The 21421-nt window shown below is 41.9% G+C and overlaps 1 protein-coding gene across 8 annotated transcripts in view; it reads right to left on the bottom strand.

Moving 5' to 3' along the window:
- EXOC4 (exocyst complex component 4) overlaps positions 1 to 21421 on the bottom strand; it is a 421385-nt gene that overhangs the window by 305428 nt on the left and 94536 nt on the right. For all 8 annotated transcript variants that reach the window (XR_012623679.1, XM_074828084.1, XM_074828085.1 and 5 more), the window contains exon 8: positions 3989 to 4134. Coding sequence is in view for 7 of the 8 variants with exons in the window: in XM_074828084.1 (XP_074684185.1) it covers positions 3989 to 4134 (146 nt within the window). In the remaining variant the exon portion in view is untranslated. The remainder of the gene's footprint in view (positions 1 to 3988; positions 4135 to 21421) is intronic.

Below are 21421 nucleotides of genomic sequence, written 5' to 3'. Positions count from 1 at the left end.
CTGGTTCCTTGGCTCAAGAGACTCATCCCCCCTCTCTGCACCCTCCTTTCAGGCAGTTGCAGAGGGCCATGAGGTCTCCCCTCAGCCTCCTCTTCTCCAGACTAAACCCCCCCAGTTCCCTCAGCCGCTCTTCATAAATGATTAGGTATATATTGTACGGCTCCAACACTCCACAGTGACCCATCTGAGAGGTGGAGACAGGTATTTTCCAAGTACTGTAGCCCCATAAACATGATTTTTGCCATTGACAGTAAAAGGCCACAGACTGGACACTGACCTGACACCACAGGGTTCCACAGGACGTCTCTGTGTTTGCCATGCCCTGAGCTGGGTGTCCTTGGGATCACAAGTGTCCTGTGGCCAAGGGCCTCGTGCCCGACCTGCCTGAGCTCAGCACTGGGGACACCCCCCATGGCCAAGGGCTGCTGCCCCGGGCAGGCCCTGCCCAGCAAACACCAGCCCTTTGTGTGCCCGGGCTGGGCACTGGGCAGCTCTGCCACTGGGGCTGGGGACCAGGGAGAAGGGAGGAGGCGGTGGGGACCAAACATCTTCAAATAGTCAAAATGGACACAAGATTTAGGGGGAAAGCATCTTTTATGAACATCAATCTCCTCAAAGTGAAGACCTCAGACATTGATGATTTGCTGTAACACCCCTCGCCCCCTCCCCAACCCTTCTACTAAGAAAGACTGAATCAGCCCAGAGGGACACTAGAAACACGAGCATCACACCAGCGAAAAGGGGCAAGCGTTTGTAAGCTTTTTTGTGCAACAGTGTTGAGGTAATTATTATTAATGAGGCTTTTCTGCTTTAATTTGGACTGCAAGTGTTAGTATTATTGCAACTGAACTAATAACAATCTATCAAAATACAACAAACACTTAAGACTTTAATTAAATGAGCAGTAAATTCTTGGCTCCATATTTATGATGTGCTCCCTTCTGCCCCCAGTGAGATACTAAGTGTAACATTATCACCATGACCCAGAGGTCTTCTCCAGGCCTCAAAACCAGAAGCTTCAGGTCAAGGCAAACTACAGCAATAAACCTCAGTCTCCTCCTTGAGACAGTGACTCGGATTATTCCTCAGAGCCCTGCACTGGCTTTTGCTGCAGGATCTCCTCCAATTCACTCTTTTCCCACCACCATTCAGTTTCTCTCCCCTATTTCCCTTCCTCTGCTGTTTCCTTGATCTGTTCTTTTCCCACATTCCTATTTACACTTTACTCTTGTAACTCCTTTCCCTGTGCTGATCCTCCCACAGCAAAGCTTTCAAAATATTATTGTTTTACATAGAATTACACATAATTACAGCCAAGCCTGAGATGTTCAACATCTGTTTGTACAATTCCCTTCTTTCCCACCAATTTCCATCTCGCAAATCTGATCTATAGGGAGATGGCAAACTCGGCATGCACTTGGCTACCTTTTGGAAGAGAAGAAAGCCAGGTTTATGATGCCATGAACTATCTGAATTCCTAAAATATTTCTTCCTCATCTCAAGTTTTCTTTTTTAAGCCAACATTAAACAACTGAACACACCATGACTTTTTTTTTTTTTTTTTTTTTTTTTTTTTTAAAATTACACCCATTTTAAAGATAGGGAAACAACGATTCAAAGTCTCTTCCAAATGCTAGCTACTGATTTCCAGACAGCAGGACACAGCTGAGGAGTCCTCATTCTTCCCACTATTGCTAGAACACACAACTAGCAGAAGTACTTACTATTTATAAAATTAGCTTACAGCAAGCTACACGGCACAAACACCTGCATCCATCTGTGAGTAAAACACAGGCTGGAGCCCTGCTCTAAGAGACTTCTGAAGTGAGGAATTAAATGCAGGTATTCTGATGACAAGTGGAAGGCTCCTCTGATTAAGATGGAGTTAATGGGAAGGCAAGAAAGAGCTTTGCAGCCTGGCACGAAAAGCACTGAAGATGGGAGAAGAGACAAGAATAACACTCCGTCAAGCACGTACATCCCTCAGTGGACTCAGAAATTCCATTTCAGCGGAGATTTCCATAGATATAGTGACAGGTGACAGAAGACAGATAGCCAAATAAGAGATCCCAATAAGTGCTGCTGTCACTGCGGTGCCAGCAATGACTTGGTGACAAGACCATGAGTGATATGAGACATGCTGCTCCTATGAGGTCACTCACCTTCACTTTAAACAATTATACCCACCTTCACTCTCTGCTGACAAACTAATACACAGCCTTAAATTGCTGTAGGTGAAAACCCTTACTCCTCCAACTTTAAATGGTCCAAGTACACCCATGAACAGACACAATATGAAAGGGTGAGCAGCCCTATTTTGCTCCAATATACATCTGCAAGTCAGAGTAAATTCAGAGAGTGTAATTCTCAACCCAAACAGTCATGGGAGTGCTAAAAAAAAAAACAGGTGGGGAATAACCATGGGTTGACAGGGGCAGGAAGCACCTCTGAAATCCCCCAGGCAACAGTTAACCTTCTAATAGCAGAAGATTACAGACAGCTCATCCTGTGAGAGGGAGAGAGGGCAGTGCAGAAGATCTTGATTTCTAACTGGGGCCTTGACGTACTATGAGAATGCAGCAACCAGCTACCCATGCCCATGGGGCAAAGCACAGGAGTTCTGGATAATCAAGTTTTAGCTGGGAAAAAAAAAAAACAAACCAACAAACAATCTGTAAAGAGGGTGCAGAACACAAAGCTCCCTTCCCACCGGCCCGAAACAGCCGATTACTCTCAGCCCTTCCCATTACTGAAGTTCCTGCATTATTTCCTCACTGTATAACGATCTACCTCCAATCAATAATGAGAGGTTCTTTATTAAAAAAACCACCCAGAGTTCATGGATCCCCATCTCCAGGCAATAAGGGTGGAAACACCAGCTCACTTCCAATCACTCCCCCTCCAGCAAATCCTCCACTAGATTTTTTTAACCTTGGACTCTCAACTCTGGAGAGCAAAGCCTCGTAAGGCCAAGCACTGCTCTGATGGGTAGTGAAAGACAGCCCAAGCCCTGCAGCAGATTATAGTCCAGAGAAGTCCCATCAGATATACTGCTCTGCTGCAGCTGAGCTCAGCTAAAAGGTTACTGCTCCAAGCTGTTGGTACTCCCCACCGCTGCTCCACTCTCTGCCGTGAAACTTGCTCATTCCCCCAGCAACTGTTTTCAAACAAACTCCTTGTAAAAAAAACCCAAAAACAACCACAAAACCAAATTTAAAATATTATTTTGGCAGAACTGAGTTAGGGAGCAGTCACACACGCAGTTATGCTGGTAGAGCCGAGAAAACTGTGATCTTTTAACTTAGAGCGCCCACTGCCAAAACAGCATATTTTGGTATTCCCCCAAATCCTCAAGAGGCCAAAGAGAATGACCAACACATGTAGTCAGTGGAAGAGATGATTCAGAGGAGCTGTGCTGAATTTTCTAGGAGTAGTAACAAGACCACCTCTCCTAATAGTGCTGCTCCCCAACAACTCCGCCTCACTTCTTGTTCTTACACATCAAATTTGTTCCCCCAAATCCTTCCCTTGGCCACCCAGCCTCTCATCCTCTCTCTTACACTCTCCTCTCAACCACATAATTCTTTCCACTCTGAACTCTGAATTAAAGAAGTTAGTGATAGGATTAACTGCTTAGTCTATCTAGTAATTATACAGTTATCTTAATTCTCTTTGTCCAGTCCCCTTTATCGCGCTCTTTAACGGGTCTTGAATTTACCGTGGACAAAAACAGGCGTAATGTATCACTGTCTGCTTTGCAGCAGCTTGTATAATGGGATCCCAGTCCTGAGATGAGCCCTGGAAAGAGCTGCACCCTAAAAACCAGTGATGAATCCATAACAGAGATCTTACCGAAGCTCCAGCTTTGGGCATTAAATCCCCATCTCACAACTAACACCCCTCACACTGTGAAACTGTGATTAGCAGCCAGTGTTGTACAATACTTGAGGCCACTTAGGTACAGCTTTAACATCGTCCCAGCACTTACTTGAACAAAGGGTTTTTAGGTCTTTGTGGTTTCTTCTTTGCGAAGAACGCTGCAAACTCTCGCCCAGAGCTGGCGTAGCTAAGCTGGGCGGACGGCTCCGAGGCAGTGCGGGTGTTCTTCATATCCAGGTACTCTGTCAGCAGCATCTGCCAACAGAAGGAAAGGGAACTCAGCACTCAGAATAAAACAGCATTATCACATAACTGGAATGTCTAGGATTTTTAGGTCCTCTTACTGTAAGACTAGAAAACAAACAAAAATATCAAAAATTCTAATAAACAGAAACCTGGCGTTATTTTCAGAAGTGTGATCCTAGTGACTTATAGGCCACAGTCTCTAATTGGCAAAAGTTTGTTTTACAGAGGGATCTGGACAGGCTGGATTGATGGGACAAGGCCAACTGTATGAGGTTCAACAAGGCCAAGTACCAGGTCCGGCACTTGGGTCACAACAACCCCACACAACGCTACAGGCTTGGGGAGGAGTGGCTGGAAAGCTGCCTGGTGGGAAAGGACCTGGGGGTGTTGGCCAGCAGTCAGATGAATATGAGACAGCAGTGTGCCCAGGTGGCCAAGAAGGCCAGTAACATCCTGGCTTGTATCAGAAATAGCGTGGCCAGACTAGGGAAGTGACTGTCCCCCTGCACTCAGCACTGGTGAGGCCCCACCTGGAACACTGTGTTCAGTTTTGGGCCCCTCGCTACAAGAAAGAGGTGCCGGTGTGTGTCCAAAGAAGGGCAACAAAACTGGTGAAGGGTCTAGAGCACCAGTCTTATGAGGAACAGCTGAGGGAACTGGGGGGGTTTAGTCTGGCAAGAAGGAGACTCAGGGGAGACCTCATCGCCCTCTACAACTCCCTGAAAGGAGGTTGTAGTGAGGTGGGGATGAGTCTCTTCTCCTGAGTAACAAGCGATAGGACAAGAGGAAATGGCCTCAAGTTGCACCAGGGGAGATTTAGATGGGATATTAGGAAAAATTTCTTCACAGAAAGGGTTATCAAGCATTGGAACAGGCTGCCCAGGGAAGTGGTTGGGTGTAGACGTGGCGCTGAGAGACACGGTTTAGTGGTGGACCTGGCAGGGTTGGGTTAATGGTTGGACTTGATGATCTTAAAGGTCTTTTCCAACCTAAACGATTCTGTGATTCTATAATTCTACATCACTTGACCAATTCAATCTGCTACAAAACCCTGATGGTACCAAAGTTAACTTGCAAGGAGTCCTCACTCCCCCCAAAACTGCTTCTAGCAACAACGGTCACAGGGAGATGGTGGGTGGGTTGTTGGCTGGCCTTCACAGACTGACTACATGCTCTTAAAAACATAAAAGGTCAGAAATATTGGCCTGCTCAGTTACAAAAGCCTATTTTATATATGCGTATGTATGCCTATATATTTTCTATGTATTTATATGTAGAAATATAAAACATCCATGTGTGTTCGGGTGCATGTGCTGCAGGTCACGTATGCTGCTGGAAAAAACCTTGGGAATGCTGCAAAAATTGCCCTTTAATAGCTTTCAAACCAAATATGCTTCTTTTACCATTGGAAATATGAATTCCCACAGCCATCAGTTCTGCCAAAGTAGTTTAGGATTGATTTTCCTCTAGCTCAGTATACTCAGTAAAGAGTTGGGGGTGTCCCTTTGTGAGACGAGGGTCCCCCCGTGAAACCTCTGCAGCCCTGAGCAGTAGCCTGATATTTGATGCTATTTAAGCAACTCCGTGGTGCAGAAGCAGAAAGAGATGCCGAGTAATTCACTTCTAATTTCCTTGTGTCTGAAGATGGAAAGAAACCCCTTAAAAATTAACTTTTTTCAGAGCACTCAGTCACTATTTATTTTCAGAAAATTCTACCTACTCGGAGGCTATTAGTAATGTGTTCCATTTTAATAATTAACTAGTCAAAGCCCATCAAAGAGACTTGTCTGTAATGAAAGGAGAATACATCAGCACTGTGCTAAGTTTAAACAAATTACATAGGAATAAATATCTAGGCAAATGGTATCACGGCCCTAATTAGAAACAATTCAGGATAGCTTGGGAAAAAAAATAATACAAACACAAAGAAACTTCAAATTCTAAAATATCTCAATTAAAACTTTACCTGAGCACAAGTTTTTAAAATGCATGCTTATTGTTAATCACTGCGCTAACTTTTAACAGTAATTTACCAAATCCGTTTGTATTCGCGTATTTGCATTTCATCTTCTTTACTTGAATTAACAACCCTAAAATCGCCACAAAAATGTAATTAAACCCTCAAACTTAATCAAGTTTAAAAAAAAAAAAAAGAAAAACACTTAGCAATTTGTTCTCCCATTATGGATGAAACCTATTTATAATGGATTCCATGATTCTGGTGTCACTTTATTTCCAGGACTAGGAAATGTTAAGTGTGTAATACAGTACTTGGCTCCAAGATTACAATAAGCCAACAGAGGTTTGAGCTAGGAACATAATGAATTATCCCTGATGGTTAAAAAGTGAAGTAGAGCAATAAAACATGAGTTTGTGGTTAGATATTCAGAACAGTTATGAAAATGCCACAGATTAGGATAAAGAAGAGAAAATTTTTAATTTACGGTATTACTAGATAGGCAGGGCAGGATGGTTAGACACAAGGCTCTGAAAAAGTAAAAAGGTGTAAAAGAAGTGAAAATAGCAGGCTTTGATAACTATTCTCAAAGTTCATCTTGAAGTTATAAAATTGAGGCATAGCAGAAACCGTGCTAGACAGATCAAAGCTCTTTCTGCTCCAGTGCCCTGTATTCAACAGTTACACAAATTCTTCGGAACGAAGTAATTAAGTGTAAGCATGGCTGAGCAGTGACAATACCCAGCCAAGTGGGAGAGGAGTTAAGACAGGAGAGATCTTCAACACACAGTACATTTGGCTTCAAACTGCAGCATGAAGATTAAAACCCTTATAATTTTGAAGCAATATGATTAACATGTGGGCCAGTCTGAAAATCTTGCCAGCTACTTGCCTCTAAAAAAATAGCCTGAAGTTTTCATTTCTCATTGCGCTGTGCAATGCGTGGCCTTCACCCAATGTCATTGGCCTCAATTTATTCCCTACGTCTAGACAGTCCAAGTTATCCAGTTGTTCTGCTCTCATAGTCCTAGTAGAGGATTTTAATAAGTATCATATTTCGATGTGTGAAGTTGTGGCCTGGACATGTACTTATTAAAAGCTGCAGCAAGCCAGAACTTAAAAATCCACTTAAAAGAAAAGAAAAACCAGACATTTTCCTGCCTATCTTAGCGAACAGGAGCTTTCCTTAACCAACAAAGTAGGGGATTTCATGATTTGGTCCCATAACACCTGATTAGTAGTTGCTAAGCCATCAATCAAAAACCTTGTTAGACATTAATCACATGGACGTACAGCAAGATTTATGAGTCACTGTAAAGTTTGCAACATCCCATTCATCTATAACAAGGACTTTGACTTTCTGCTCGATGGTTGAATTCTGCCATCCATGTAGTATATTTACATCAACGTCAAACAAATAAAGCCCTATATGAAGCAAGAGAACAGAGCACTCCTTCTCCACATGCTCTTTGGAAATTAAAATTAATATAAAATGTTTTATTAAAAAAGCAATATTTATGGATTTGGAGGCTTAATTAAATTCTCAAATTTCAAAAGGTCATGTCAGTATGTGTAGCCTGTCTATCACGTTCATCTGATAACAGTTTGCTCTACACTGTCTTTCTGAACTGCAACGGGGCAAGAACAAATTTGCTTCTGTGTCTGACTGCTGCTTGCACACGCTGTGACTCTCCAGATCCACATTTTTATTCTTTGGCTGAGCCCCACTAGAAGTTGCGTAAGTCGCTATGCCTTATCACGCTCAACATTGACCTATGAACAAAGCATGGGCAATAAAACATGCCTGGCCACAGGGCAACAGCTAAATTCATTCATTATTTGTAGCTCTTGTGAGGTTTTATATAGGAAGCCTGAGCTCTGAGTAAGATCTACTCCATCAATTAAACACTGTAAATAGCTATTTCCACATCCTCATACACTCTGAATTTAAATGGATTGCTGCAGTGTGAACAGTTTGCTCCATCAGAAAATCATGACAGTTTCAAACTCCACACCATCAACACTGATTTTCATTATGCCTTCATATATCTGGGAGCATTCAGAAAATGAAATGAAAGCTAACGCCGTATCATGAATTTTGCAAGGGCAAACGGGATGACCAGGTAATTAACTGGCCTCTCTACCTCATATTGATCAGGGACAAAAATCATAGAACAGATGATAGGAAACTCTATTAAAAAATAATTAAGGGAGAATAATATAATTCACATCTAGCAACATGGATTTACAGAACACAGATCTTGGCTAACTGGTATTCTTATGATAATGACAGATTTAGCTTTAAATAGAGAGAGACATAAAAGTATTTCCACCAAAGATCTGACAAAAGCCAAAACACTAAAAGTCAACACAGCATCTCCTAAAAGAAAAATGGGCAAACACGTGACAAGATCCTTAACATGCAACTAGAAATGAGGAAACCACTGACACTGGATTTTGCAAGGTCCCAGAAATCTTAATCCCTCTTTTCCTTTTGTCTTCTGTATTCCAAGGGAAATACAGGACTATTTCAGAACCCTTCTCTTTTGATGGACAGAAACCTTCAGTTTTCAGTCCATCTTCATTTTTAAAACAACAGTAATTAGAAGCAGCTTAATTAGACAATGAGAGCATGTGCAAGTGTGGCTGCAGCAACCCCTTTCTGGACTGAATGGACCAGAACTTCTCCTGTCTCAAATTCCTATGGATATAATGGCTACAGAGGGTTTGTAAATGATAATGTTTTGGAGGGAAAATGGTAGTTAATAAAATGAACACAGCATTAACAGAATAATATAAATTTTTTTATTTTTATTATTTTTCATAATATAATCAATTACTATAACAATTTCAATGTCAGCAGAGGTAAATCTTTACATCTAGGGAAAATACATGAAAGTCATGATCTACAGGGTTATTATATAAAGCTGTGACTAGTAAATTTGGGAATATTGAAGATAATCAACAGCAGAGGCGGTCCCACTGTGACGACGGGTATTAATTAGCTAATTGGAGATGGCTATATAAAGCAGAGAGCTGTGTCAGAAGTAAAAGTTTACAGCATCGTTCTGTATTGGTCTTGCATCTGGAATACCAAATGAAACCCTGGCACTCATAAACAAAGAGAGATCAGGGGAAAAGCGGGTGGAAGGGTGCACAAAAGAAGCCTGGAAGTTATTAAAAGGCTGGAAGGCATGACTTACAGCGAAACACCGAGAAGCCATGAGCTCAGTCTTGTTAGCTTAGCGAAGAGAAGGCTAAGAGGTTACTGGCTCAGTCTGCAAGAATGCAACAGAGGGCACAGAACTGATGAAAAAAATCTTCACTAATGAATTTAAAAAAAAAAAAAATCCAAAGGCTGGAAAGTTGAAGCTGGACAGGCTTTGACGAACAGTTAGGCATACATTTCCAGAGCATAATTAACCACTTACATCAAAGGTTACACTGTATTGTCTGTTACTGATCATTTTTTTTTCTTCCCCCCAGTCAAGACTGGATGCCTTTCTAAAGCATGCGACCTCTTTCAAACAGGAATTAATTCAAGAAAGTACCATAGCTTGTTTTACGCAGAGGTCAGGCGAGATGATCACAACAGCTCCTTATAATCTGGGGATCTTAATAAAGCTGTTGCACCGTTCAGTGCCAGCTCTCAGGCTCTTGCATGAAGGAACCATTAGTGTTCAAAGTACTGTTGCTACACAGTTACCATTTCCAGTTGATTTAGGAAAGAAAAAAGGCTACTGGTTACGTCTGTGTTGGGTGAACAGGTTTGTGCTAGAGGAAACTTCTCACCCAGGCCCAGATCACCTCACTTCTACTTTGAGGAAACTGTAAGACTCAACAAGAGCCCCAGAAATAACACTCTCAGCATCTGAGAATGTCTCTAGTATTTGGCTATGCAGTATTGGCAATTGAAAACAAGACTTATTTTCATCTTATTGCTCTGACACACTGAGCAGCTGCAGAAATATTGGCATTTCAGCTGTACTGATGCACTGTGGGCCCCTCCTGAGTTGTATGAGCCTCTGAAAAGGCTTTGGAGTTACGTTTTAGTTAGACCTAACAGGAAGAATCAGAAGCTGAGATTACAAAGCGAAAGAGAGATTTCCTAATGGGATTTCAATGAGGAAAGTTAGTTAAAAACAGAACAGCAGATTCAAATTATCCTACGTCCCCTGGTTCAATGGGGGATACAAGGACATAGCCAGAGACAGCAAACCATGGTACATGCACTGAGGAAAGACGCAACGCTCCTGAGAGATGATGATATTCAGCCATAGATAATTCCAGGGGCAGTGAAAGCAACTGCAAATGAATCCTGAAGGAAAAAAGCTGGGAGCTCAAGTAGGATGCACTACTGTGACGTCCACTTACTTCTTTGTGAACATGTAAGAGGCAGCATCAATCCTGAAGCTCTGCGGACAGGAGGTAACTACTAGTAAAGTGCCAGAATAAGGCAAGGAAAGCAGCAGCACTCTATGCGAGACAGTAGTCTACAGCTAATTACCCAGTAATTTGCTGTATCAAAAGTTTTAATAATTAAAATGCTGCACTAATTGTAGAATTGAAAAAAAGTAACCGTTAATTGAATACTAAGAGCGCTGAGTTTTCTGCGTACATTGTGCCACGCTGAGAACAGGGGCCGACTACACACATGGCAAACACGACAAAGGACAAAGCAATAAGGTAAGCCTGAAAGAACAAAACCGATTTTTAGGTGCCGTGAACAGTGTTTAATGCTGCGCAACCTGCCTTATCTAATCCCCTTGTTGCCCATGAAATTAATTTAACTGAAACATAATAATAAAAACCCTTCCAGAATTAATTCTCTCAAGGCATCGCCCAATTCCATCACTGTACAAGAAGCAAGAATTCCTTTTGGTTTTCATTTTTGGGAAAAAGTGAAAAATAACCCCAGAACTATTTAGATAATACTATCATTGCCAGTGTTACTACATTCGTTATCAAGGCTAATTGTCAATTAGTGCAACTATTACTGTAGATCTGTGAAGGTGCATCTACCTCCAGGAAGGAAGGGAGGGAACAAACCACAAAACTACTTTAAAAACACAACTTCTTAAAAGCTGTTTTAATTGGCAATGAATCATACACCTGCTCGGATTGCTCTGGAGAGTTTGAAACCAGAACCTTTTCATTTCACAAGCTTTTGATAACACGTGCATGGATTTTATAACCTCAGCACCAACAGGCTCTGACTCAACTTGGTGTCTGGACGAGCTGAAGTCACTGGTGACATATCTACTGCTATAATGGGTTTCACAGGTGCTGGCACAGCAAAAGGAGAAACCGCTACGTGCTGTCACAGCCGACAACATCAGGTTGCAGGTTCCTCGAATGAGCCAGCACTCATTTTATTCTCCCGCTCTTTACACAAGCTCCCACAGCATCTTACACATCTATCAAGAAAGGGACTTTGCTTCAGTAATAAATGCCCAACATAATGATTTAAATAGCGGTGTTTTCTGCAAGGGCTTGCTAATTAACCCTCTGATGTATCAACACCCCTGTGACATATTATCTGACTGAACAGATTTAAAGTGAAACCCTGATCCTGCTACAAGTGCTGAGACAAACATCACTGACTTGTACAGGGCGAGGTTTGCACTTACTGACTTTCTCAACTGCTGAGAACATGAGAGATTGTGTCTTAGCACTGACAAACACACAAGATAAAAGGCCTCTTACCGTTACTAACTTCACCCCACTCCCCTGTGCCACATCAATATTAGAAGTTTCATCTTAACTTATACTTGTGGCTCAGAAAATAAGCAGCTAAAAGAAAAAGCTGCTGAGAGACTCCAGCAGGTAACCTTATCTTCTGCAAGATGTGAGCTGGCACGTGACACTGAAAGAGGGCTGCCTCTTCTTCAAGTGCTCAAGGGGGGCTTTGCAATTGCTTTCTAACTTTAGTTTGGCTTTAATATCCATATAACTAACAATCTGGTACCAGCTCATACGAAGGTACATGATGAAGGTCATCTCCACTTTAGTGACGCATAAAGTTTTAAGACATTTTCACTGAAATTTAGTCATCCGGCCTCCATAAAGGAGAAGAGCTGGGCTGTCTTTTTTCCATTTTCCCAGTAGTTCTGCTGTTTTATTTATTCATTTTAATAAAAGGGGAACAAATACTGACGACAAATTTATTTAACCTACCAATAGTCAACCTGATTCTCCCCCTCTGCTCCACTCTTGAGAGACCCCCCTGCAATGCTGGGTCCAGCTCTGGGGGCACCAACAGCAGAAGGACACGGACCTGCTCGAGCAGGGCCAGAGGAGGCCACAAAGATGCTCGGGGGGCTGGAGCACCCCCCTGTGAGGACAGGCTGAGAGAGTTGGGGGGTTCAGCTGGAGAAGAGAAGGCTCCGGGGAGACCTTAGAGCGGCCTCCCAGGACTGAAAGGGGCTACAGGAAAGGGGGGAGGGACTCGTCATCAGGGGCTGGAGGGGTAGGATGAGGAGAAACAGGTTTAAACTGACAGATGGGAGATTTAGATGAGATCTAAGGAAGAAATTCTTCCCTGTGAGGGTGGTGAGGCCCTGGCACGGGTTGCCCAGAGAAGCTGTGGCTGCCCCCTCCCTGGAAGGGTTCAAGACCAAATTGGACGGGGCTTTGGGCAACCTGGGCTGGTGGAAGGTGTCCCTGCTCATGGCAGGTGGGTTGGACCAGACGACCTTTAAAGATCCCTTCCAATTCAAACCATTCCATGATTCTATGATATGCCTACACATACATGTATATCTTTAGCACATGGTCCCTCTGATATGATTGATGAGAAGTTGTAAAATACAATCCAGAGGATGGATAACTAGCCAACTGGATTCTAAAATGGACCAAAAAGCAATGAACTTCGTCAGATAGGCGTAATTATCACCTGCTTCATAGACAGCACAGAATGAAGTATTTTCCTGCAAGATTAAAACACGCTGTCTTTCAGTTTGACTGGACTTTCTTTTGTTCATGTAGCATATAAAAAGGTCAAAGAGGAGTGTAAGAGTTGAACAGGTAATTGACTGCATATTTCTGCTCTGCAATTATAATTTAGCTAAGCTTCACTGGTTCTGCACATTTTGGAGGTGGGGAAGATACAGTTAGAAACTTATGTTTATAACTGAAGTAGGGCTAAACATTTATAAATCACAAAGAAAGAGGATATATTTTCTCATGTTTAGTGTCTACTATACACCCACCTTTTCAGAACATCCTCTGTCTCAGGGAAGAAATGTGCAATTCTAATGCACAGGAGAAACAGTGCTACGCTTAACCCAACTGATCTGAGCTTCTGCTACACAAACTGGCACATTCAATACAGCAGCAGCAACGAGAGGAAAAGGCAGCATGCTGTTTAAATACCAACCATGTTAACTCATGGATTATACAGCCCACTTCATGTATTTCATGCCTTCAACTAATTGCTTAAGACATCCTGCTATAGTGTAGATGGTAACAGTAGTGTGCCCTCAGTCTTCATTAAATGCCAGTTCTTAATAACAGACTCCAAAAGGGCTTTAATTGCATTTAGTTGCAGCTCCTGAACTTTAAAAGTTGTTAATCAGATTTCTATGTAAATGGAATGACGATTAAAGGTTAAGTACAGGTTTCTGAAATTTCAGCAGTTGAAGACGTATTGCCCTTAACAGGAAAGAGAAACTACCAGCCTTGACAGGAACTAAACATCTTAATTAAATACTCAGAAGTACAGTACTTATTTCTGCGTGAAGTTCTATTTTCAAATGTCAAACTTAATCAGGCACTTGACAAAAACGTGCAATATCCCTACAACACAGAAGAACAAAAATGCCTTGGGATTCTTTCCTGAGGAAACATCTGTACGTGTCCCGGTCCTCAGCTCCCCAACAAATCCAAGTTCTCCAAGCCACTTGTCCCTAGCAACAAGAGGGAAAGTTTTATATAGCTCTAAAACTGCAGGAGTCCAGTTGAGGAATAGGATACAACATTTTTCAACATGTCAGCTTTTCTCCTGCTCGCTCAGTTTATCCCTGTAACAAGCGTCATGCTGCCAAATAAACATAAGGGTCCTCATAAATCTGACTTGCAGAGATTTATTTCCCTTGAGGGTACAGCCTATCAATTATCACCAGTCAAAAGTATAAAAACTTGCGTCGTCGGGAGTAAATTTAGCATGTCTGTATGGTGCTCTGGGTTTTGGTGTCAAATACTACTGAGAGCATCCAGGCATGTTGCTTTCTGCTCCTGAACTTGAACCCTGAGCTAGTCAGGACATTCACATCCACGAAGCAGTTCAAGCCCTGTGCTCCCTCCCTCGTGCTGCTGTTGGTAATTAATCTAACCTGCACCTTCATAATGTATAGACTCATTATAACAGATATAAAAACTGAGCATGTCAGTAAGACAGAAGTCCAAGCCCCCTTTGAAACCTGATTTAAGATTTATCCCAGTTAACTAGGATTGCAGTCTCTGATTTCAATTCATCTGCAGGTATGAATTTCATTATCAGTGTGCACATTCTGCACTTACTTAGAGGGCTGTACAGCTGTCACAGACCTAAGTGGGATCCATGATAGGATGCTTTATGCCAAAACATTACAAAATAAGAAGTACTTCATGCAATTTGGGGTTCAAATCCTAATCTGAGTGAACAGCAACTGCACCCGGGATTAGCTCAGAGACTGAATAAGGGACTTCAGGATCAGAGACCTTTGCCTTGGGTCATACAGACACTGGGATGAGCTGCCAGAGAGACTGACCCATCTATTTCACATATATGGTAATTTGACTCTATAGCAAACAAATTAGCACACATCTTCATATCATACATGTTAATTAAAAAAAAAAAATAAACTGGAAGTACCTGAATATTTGTATAACTAGATACAAAACTGCACCCATTTCTTACAGAATATTTAAAAATGGATTTTAAAGTCTGAGTTGTTTTTTAATGACAAACTACACCTGATCCTAGGAGAATACATTTTTCCAGTAAGCTCACAGCAGCTATAGCAACTGCTAGTCCACTGCAGCAGCGCTGCATGGGAGAGAAAAATCAGACAAGAAAAAAATGTGTACAGTGGAGGGGACTATTATACTTACAACCCAGAGCATGAAAGAAATTCAGCAGTGGAAGCTGCAGAGACAGACTCTGCCTCTAAGCGATATCAAATAGTGAGAAAGAAATGGTGTAAGGAACAATGAAAGTTAATTAAAGTGAGTAACAGAACTGTATAGCCACCAGTTGCTTCATCTTGTTTTAGATCAATTAAAAACTTCACCACAGTGATTTGAAAAAAGGGGGACAAGCAATGAAACTTCCACCCACCTCTTTGTAATACGCTGTTGTAACAGAAATTACCCACAGAAGGGATTTACCAACTAGAAGGAGTAAAAGTGGATTAAAAAAAGGAAGCCTGCTATAGTTAAAACCAGTATTGTTGCTTCATTATATATAAAAGGCTTTTAAATAGATCTCGCAGGAACAGCTATGACATCTCATTTAAAAAAGCCTACATTTTGTAAATTCATATGTAATCTCTCGCATTTGTCGGAATTAACTTGAAGACTTTCAGATCTCGTGCCTTTCAGACGTTATAAGAAGATGGCACCAAACAGCCCTGTTTAAGAGGCAACAGACTAACAAAAAATGTTCCCCTGATGCTTTAAACACATGTTGGCATTTTCTAATTCACCAAATTCTCGAAGATCCAACCACATCTGAATCCACAACTGTGGCCCAGAGGCAAAGCACCTAACAGAGGGAAACGGCCCATAAAATTAGTTGTGTGAAGGGTTTATACAAAAGAAGAGCTAAATACGAGGGCAGCAAATGTAAGTTTCTGTACGAACACGCCTAGTGGCTCCAAGACGTTGATAAAAGGGCACGTTCCCCTTTGACATCAACCCAGCAGCCACCATTTCAAGCCCAGCTTATAAGGCCACTGACATCTTTGAAATGACATCAGAACTAGAGAACCTCTTTGTCAAATTTACAATAACTATGGTTTTATATTCCTCCCATTCCCAAATGGATGGAAGTGCATAGCAGTGCAGTGCTGTCAGCAGTCTGGTTTTGGAGGCTTAATATCAGACTTTAGCAGAAAGAGTGCCCCTGACCTTATTCCAGAAATATATATTCCTGTAACGCTTCAGGGTCTTCGACATTATTACAAATATCCTGATGCCAGAGGGGGGAGCTCACAGCATAGACAAGATTCCCATTTTCAGGCTTGGGGGAAAAAACAATCAAAACATTGTTTACAGCTCTTATGCATGAGCCATTCGAGCCTTTTAAAAGTACCCGTCAGGATTGCTATTCCTTCTGCCTTTTATGCTGCTCTACAAAAGGTACAGCACTGGGCCACCAAAATGCCAACGTTAAGCAGATTATAACGTTTCTGAACATGTTCCATTACAGTAGATACTTGAATGTCTTTCTGCATCAGGGAGCCTTTTCCTCCCCCTTTCATCAGCTTATCAAATGAAGCTAAACAGTAACGCTTGCATCTAATGATACTAGGGACCTTGTAATGGGATTAGGAAAAACACCATCATTAGTTTCAAGGAGGAATGTGACCTTGAAGACATCTCTTACTCCGCGCTTTAAAGGGATACAGTAGGAACAATGAAATTAATTCCTACATAGGGATTAGGAATGGGCAGGGAGAAGCAAGGGGCTTTCAATTCCCAGGTAGATACTGTCTTTCCTTCCATATCAGTGGCAGGTAAAAAAGCAAATTGATTACCAGAATGAAACCTGGAACAGAGAAGGAAAAGATAGACCCTTCCTAAAGCCAGTCTGGAAGGCTTTTGGCTCAACAAAAGCCAGTTTTAACCAAGCATCAAACTTCAAACCAGTATGTGCAATGCCCAGTATGACACTACAGCTTCTTCCCTGACACCCTCCGGCACCCACTTATCTGGCCCCTCAGTTAGATCAGCAAATGGCACAGCACAAAGCACCCAAGGTCCTTGCTGGGACACGGCACAGGCCACAAACAGCAGTGCTGGTTGAGCTCTGCTTTTTCCACAATCCTGATGGATAGAGTTGTTTGACTCTAAGGACTCTGCCGACAGCAGCACATCAGCATGACTCGCCTGCAACCCCACCTGAGGCCTCCAGTTGGGGAGTGCTGAACCCCCAGCTTAATTTCTGAAGTACTTCTCACCACTGAGAATACTCTGTGCCCTGTTGAAACACATTCGATTTGGCAAGCGTTCAAATTATTTTAGATAAAATTTCCCCAGCAAGACCTGCAACCATTGCTTTTGTTTACTCAGAAAAGCATAAGTGCTTCTGGAATCACTCTGTGGCTTCCAATATCCAAACCAATCATGCATGTCATTGTTTCCTTCAGTAAAAACATTTCTTTAGATTGCCAAAAGGAAGTGTAAATGCAATAGCAACATTTGAAAGCTAAGAGCCTGACAAAAAAAAAAAAAAAAACAAAACACACTTTGTATTTTTATAGGATCTAAAGAAAAAAATATACCAGTACTGTGGCTCAGAAAGGAGCCCCTCCTGCACAGCACCCTGACATCTCCATTCAGCCTTTTACTACCTTACTGCAAAACGCCCCTCTCTCATTCTTCACGATACAGGATGTGAATTGGTCCATATTTTTCCCCAGCAGTATTCCAGAGTCTGGTCCCTTCTACTGAAATTCTAGCTCATGTGAACATCCTGAGGCTAGTGCCATAGAGTCAATTTTGAATGATAATATTCTTCGGTTCCACTAAAATTGCACAATAGAGGAGGGGATTTGTTTTGTTTGTTTTGAAAACTGAAAGAAAACCCGTGTGATGTATCAGGTCAGCAAGCGAGCCGGTCCAGAGGGCTGGGTATTATTCAGGTTCCAACTCTGGCTCTCATCTCTCTGAATATTCATTTTACTGGTGCATGGTATTAAACAGCATCAAAGATCAGGACAGAGACAGATAAATCCAAACAAAAGCTACACTGTCCAGGACGGGAGCAAAGAGGCAGAGTGCATTTGTATAACACCTTAACCCTTACAAAAGGCAGCACTAAAACCTGCACGGACATAAAATCCTCGGTTCACACAGAAGCCCTTTGCGATGTGTGTGAAAGTGGCAGGGTAATGCCACTGGGTGGAGCCAGGATAAAGCAGATGGCTGCAACATAAATTTCAGCGCTCTGCCAATTTTGCTACCATTTAAGTGCTGGCTTTGGCAAAAGAAAAGCTGCCGCTACCGTGGCAAATTCTGTCCTTTGAGATTCAAGCAAACCCCCTGCACCAATTCCCTCCTGCTCCTAAATTTAAGAGATTAAAAGTGTATTTATTTACTCAGAACACTACATAGGCACCAGCCATCGCTTCGTGCTACTGTAATAATTAACACAACCGTCTTGCATCCCCTGTAACACCACAAACAAAAAACCAGAGGACTGCCAAATTCAACTCAGCTGATGAAGGGACTACCTACCATTTCAAGCTTCTGGGCATTCATTTAAAAATCTATTATGTTGTAATCTGCAAAGCCCATCCTGCATGGCACACGGCTGCAGTCGGACACGCAAACCTGACTCACTAATGTCATCGCAGATAAGTCTGTGTGTCCAGTTGTGCTGTGCTGCATTTCACATATAGACAAATAACTTTAAAAAAGTAAAGTACTGCATGGTTTCTAACCATGAACAAGAGGTAGGAGAAACGAATAGACAAAACCTGCATTAACTTGTCTCCATTTCAGATAATTACTTGTGAGGGTTTTTTTAAGACATTTGTGACTCACAAGGGAGTCTGCAAATTTACTGTCTTCTGCAATCTAATAATGTTGGCAGCGATGAGAGTTACCTATTTATTGATGTGTGACACCAATCTATCTTCAATGGATAAAAGAAGTTGTTACTTAAAAGAGTTCTCCCCCCCCTTTTAGCATGCGCAGCTTCTAATGAACAGAATTTTTTTCAAATGCAAAAAAAAAAAAGTTAAAAAAACCCAAAGCAACAGTTCACAGAAGTTGACAGAACAGAGGAGGAGGATGGAAGAAGTTACATTACTCAGCTGGATAACATGGCAGGGAGATTTGTCACTTTTATTTACAACCGATAAAACAGGGAGGCTCAGGAGAGATCACACAGGATGGAACAAAGCTACTGGACCATGAATCAAAGAGATCCAGAGCACATTTTCAGTTCATGTATCAGTTTGCAGCACAACCTTCATTTCTTCACTTTCTCAAGTCACATTCTTTGTCTGAAGCAACATTTAACAGAGAATTTTTGCTGAATATCTGTTCAGTGACAAGTATACTAGGGGTCTGATCTTTGCTGGAGTCTCTTAATATTACTGAGATGCAAATAAAAATGGCATTGAGAATAGATGCAACTGCAACATGGCTCCAAGGAAGAGTAAAAAAATCCAGAACCACAATTACCCCTATAAATGCAATCCCTCCTTAGATAAGATGGTAGGTGAGAGGAGGTTACAACCAAACAAAGAAAAGGCAACAGGCACATTTTAAAATACACTGTGCACTTTAAAACCTACAGACATACAAATCACTGTCAAGTATGAGCCAGCAGCTCCCAAGTGCTTCCTTATTCCCTTCCATTAGTCTGCTGCTTTTCCCCTGATCCTATCAGTCATAAATGGAGGACTAATATATACCTTTATTTTCCAAAAGTTTAAATGCATCACAGTCCAAGTGTAAATAATTTATAAATCAAGGCAAGTAAGATTCTGGTACATGGCTGAAATGAGGATAAAGCTTTTAAGAGGAGGAAGATGCATGTATGTCCATATAAACACACACGCAGTTCACCACTGCCAACAAAGATTTCACAAGGAAACCACCACTCCCCCCCCCCCCCCCCCCTTCAGATTCCCTTGATTTTAATATTGGTCCTTCAACGAAAAGCTCATTACTAATCCAATTTTAATGTCACTTGAATACTTACAAATAAGGAGACCACACAGGGAGCTGATGATTTTAATTCTGGCACTTAAATCAGAAGTGTGAAGTTAAATGCAACACGTACCCTCCCCCTTTCGTTAATTCTACATTTAATTGCAATGTCTTGTTCTTCCAAATCCCAACTTGCAAGGCGGTATTTAGAACTAAATCAAACAGGAAAAGTTTCAAAGCTTTGATAACCCACGAGCTGGTAGATTGGCTCTCTAGCATTTCATACATCACTGTGGATGGTAGGACTATAATCCCAGTGATTTTCCTGGAATCACAGAAAATTGGAAGAGACCTCAAGAGATCACCTAGTCCATCCCCACACCCCAAAGAATTGGTTACGCTGTCATGCCTCACAGAGGCTTGGAAGTTTTTGAGGATGCTACGTGACGATAAAACATCCCTAAATCATTCTCTGCTTATATACAGTGGCCATTAGGTTAGACATCAAGACAAGAAATGTTCGAGTCTCCCTTGCCAGTCTTTACGCTCAGCACTTCCTATCCGATCATATCCTGGAAAACACGTGATTCCACTCCTCTTTTCAACTCTCTTGATATACTTGAAAGCAAAGGCCTCCCTCCACCCCTTAGTCTTCTTATCTGTAAGTAAATGGATTGTTCCTTTTTAATTCAAGTCATTTTTTTCCTAAATCTCTGATCATGCTGGTTGATCTCCTTTGATTCTTCCCTCCTTTGAATTCTCCTTTGAATTTGCCTTCTTCCTTGAGACCATAGTCAAAGAGGACACAGGACCACAGCGGAAATCTTTTCAACAGTGACTAGAACAGGATTATTTCCAGACGCCCTGCAGGCCACGTTCCTCTGCTACTCAGCAGGGCAATACTTGACTTTTTTTGGCGACATACCTATTCACATCCCATTTGTAATCCCGTGTACCACACGACTCCTTGGCCAAAGATGAGACATATCCAACACTTCACATCCATACATGGAAATAGCCAAATGCATACCCTCTCTTTTTAAATTTAGTTTATTAAGCCCTTCCAGATTCTAATCATATTCTCCAACATGCTTCCAAACCCTGCCTTCCAGAATGGTATTTGCACATTTTACAATTCTCTGCTGCATTATTCAAGGCATTAACAAAAATACTGAATAGCACCAAGCCCCAGACAGAGCACTCAAAAGAGCCATTAGATAAATCTCTTAATAGCAAACCCTTCAGAACTTCTTTTCCAGCTAGTTGTTTACCCCACCTCATTACAGTTTTATCTGCACCGTAGTTCCCAAAGTCAGTTATGAGAAAAAGCGTATGAAACACAAGTAGAAGGCTTACTGTCGCCAGGACATAGGCCACCCACTGCTGCTCCTTCCTCCACAATCCCTGCCACCAGCTCTCGGAAGGAAATTGGATCAGTTGACAGCTTATGCTTGGCATACAGTAACAGTAATT

The sequence above is a fragment of the Strix aluco genome, chromosome 5, assembly GCF_031877795.1.
Source record: "Strix aluco isolate bStrAlu1 chromosome 5, bStrAlu1.hap1, whole genome shotgun sequence".
NCBI lineage: Eukaryota > Metazoa > Chordata > Aves > Strigiformes > Strigidae > Strix > Strix aluco.
This window is presented reverse-complemented; position numbering and strand designations above follow the sequence as displayed.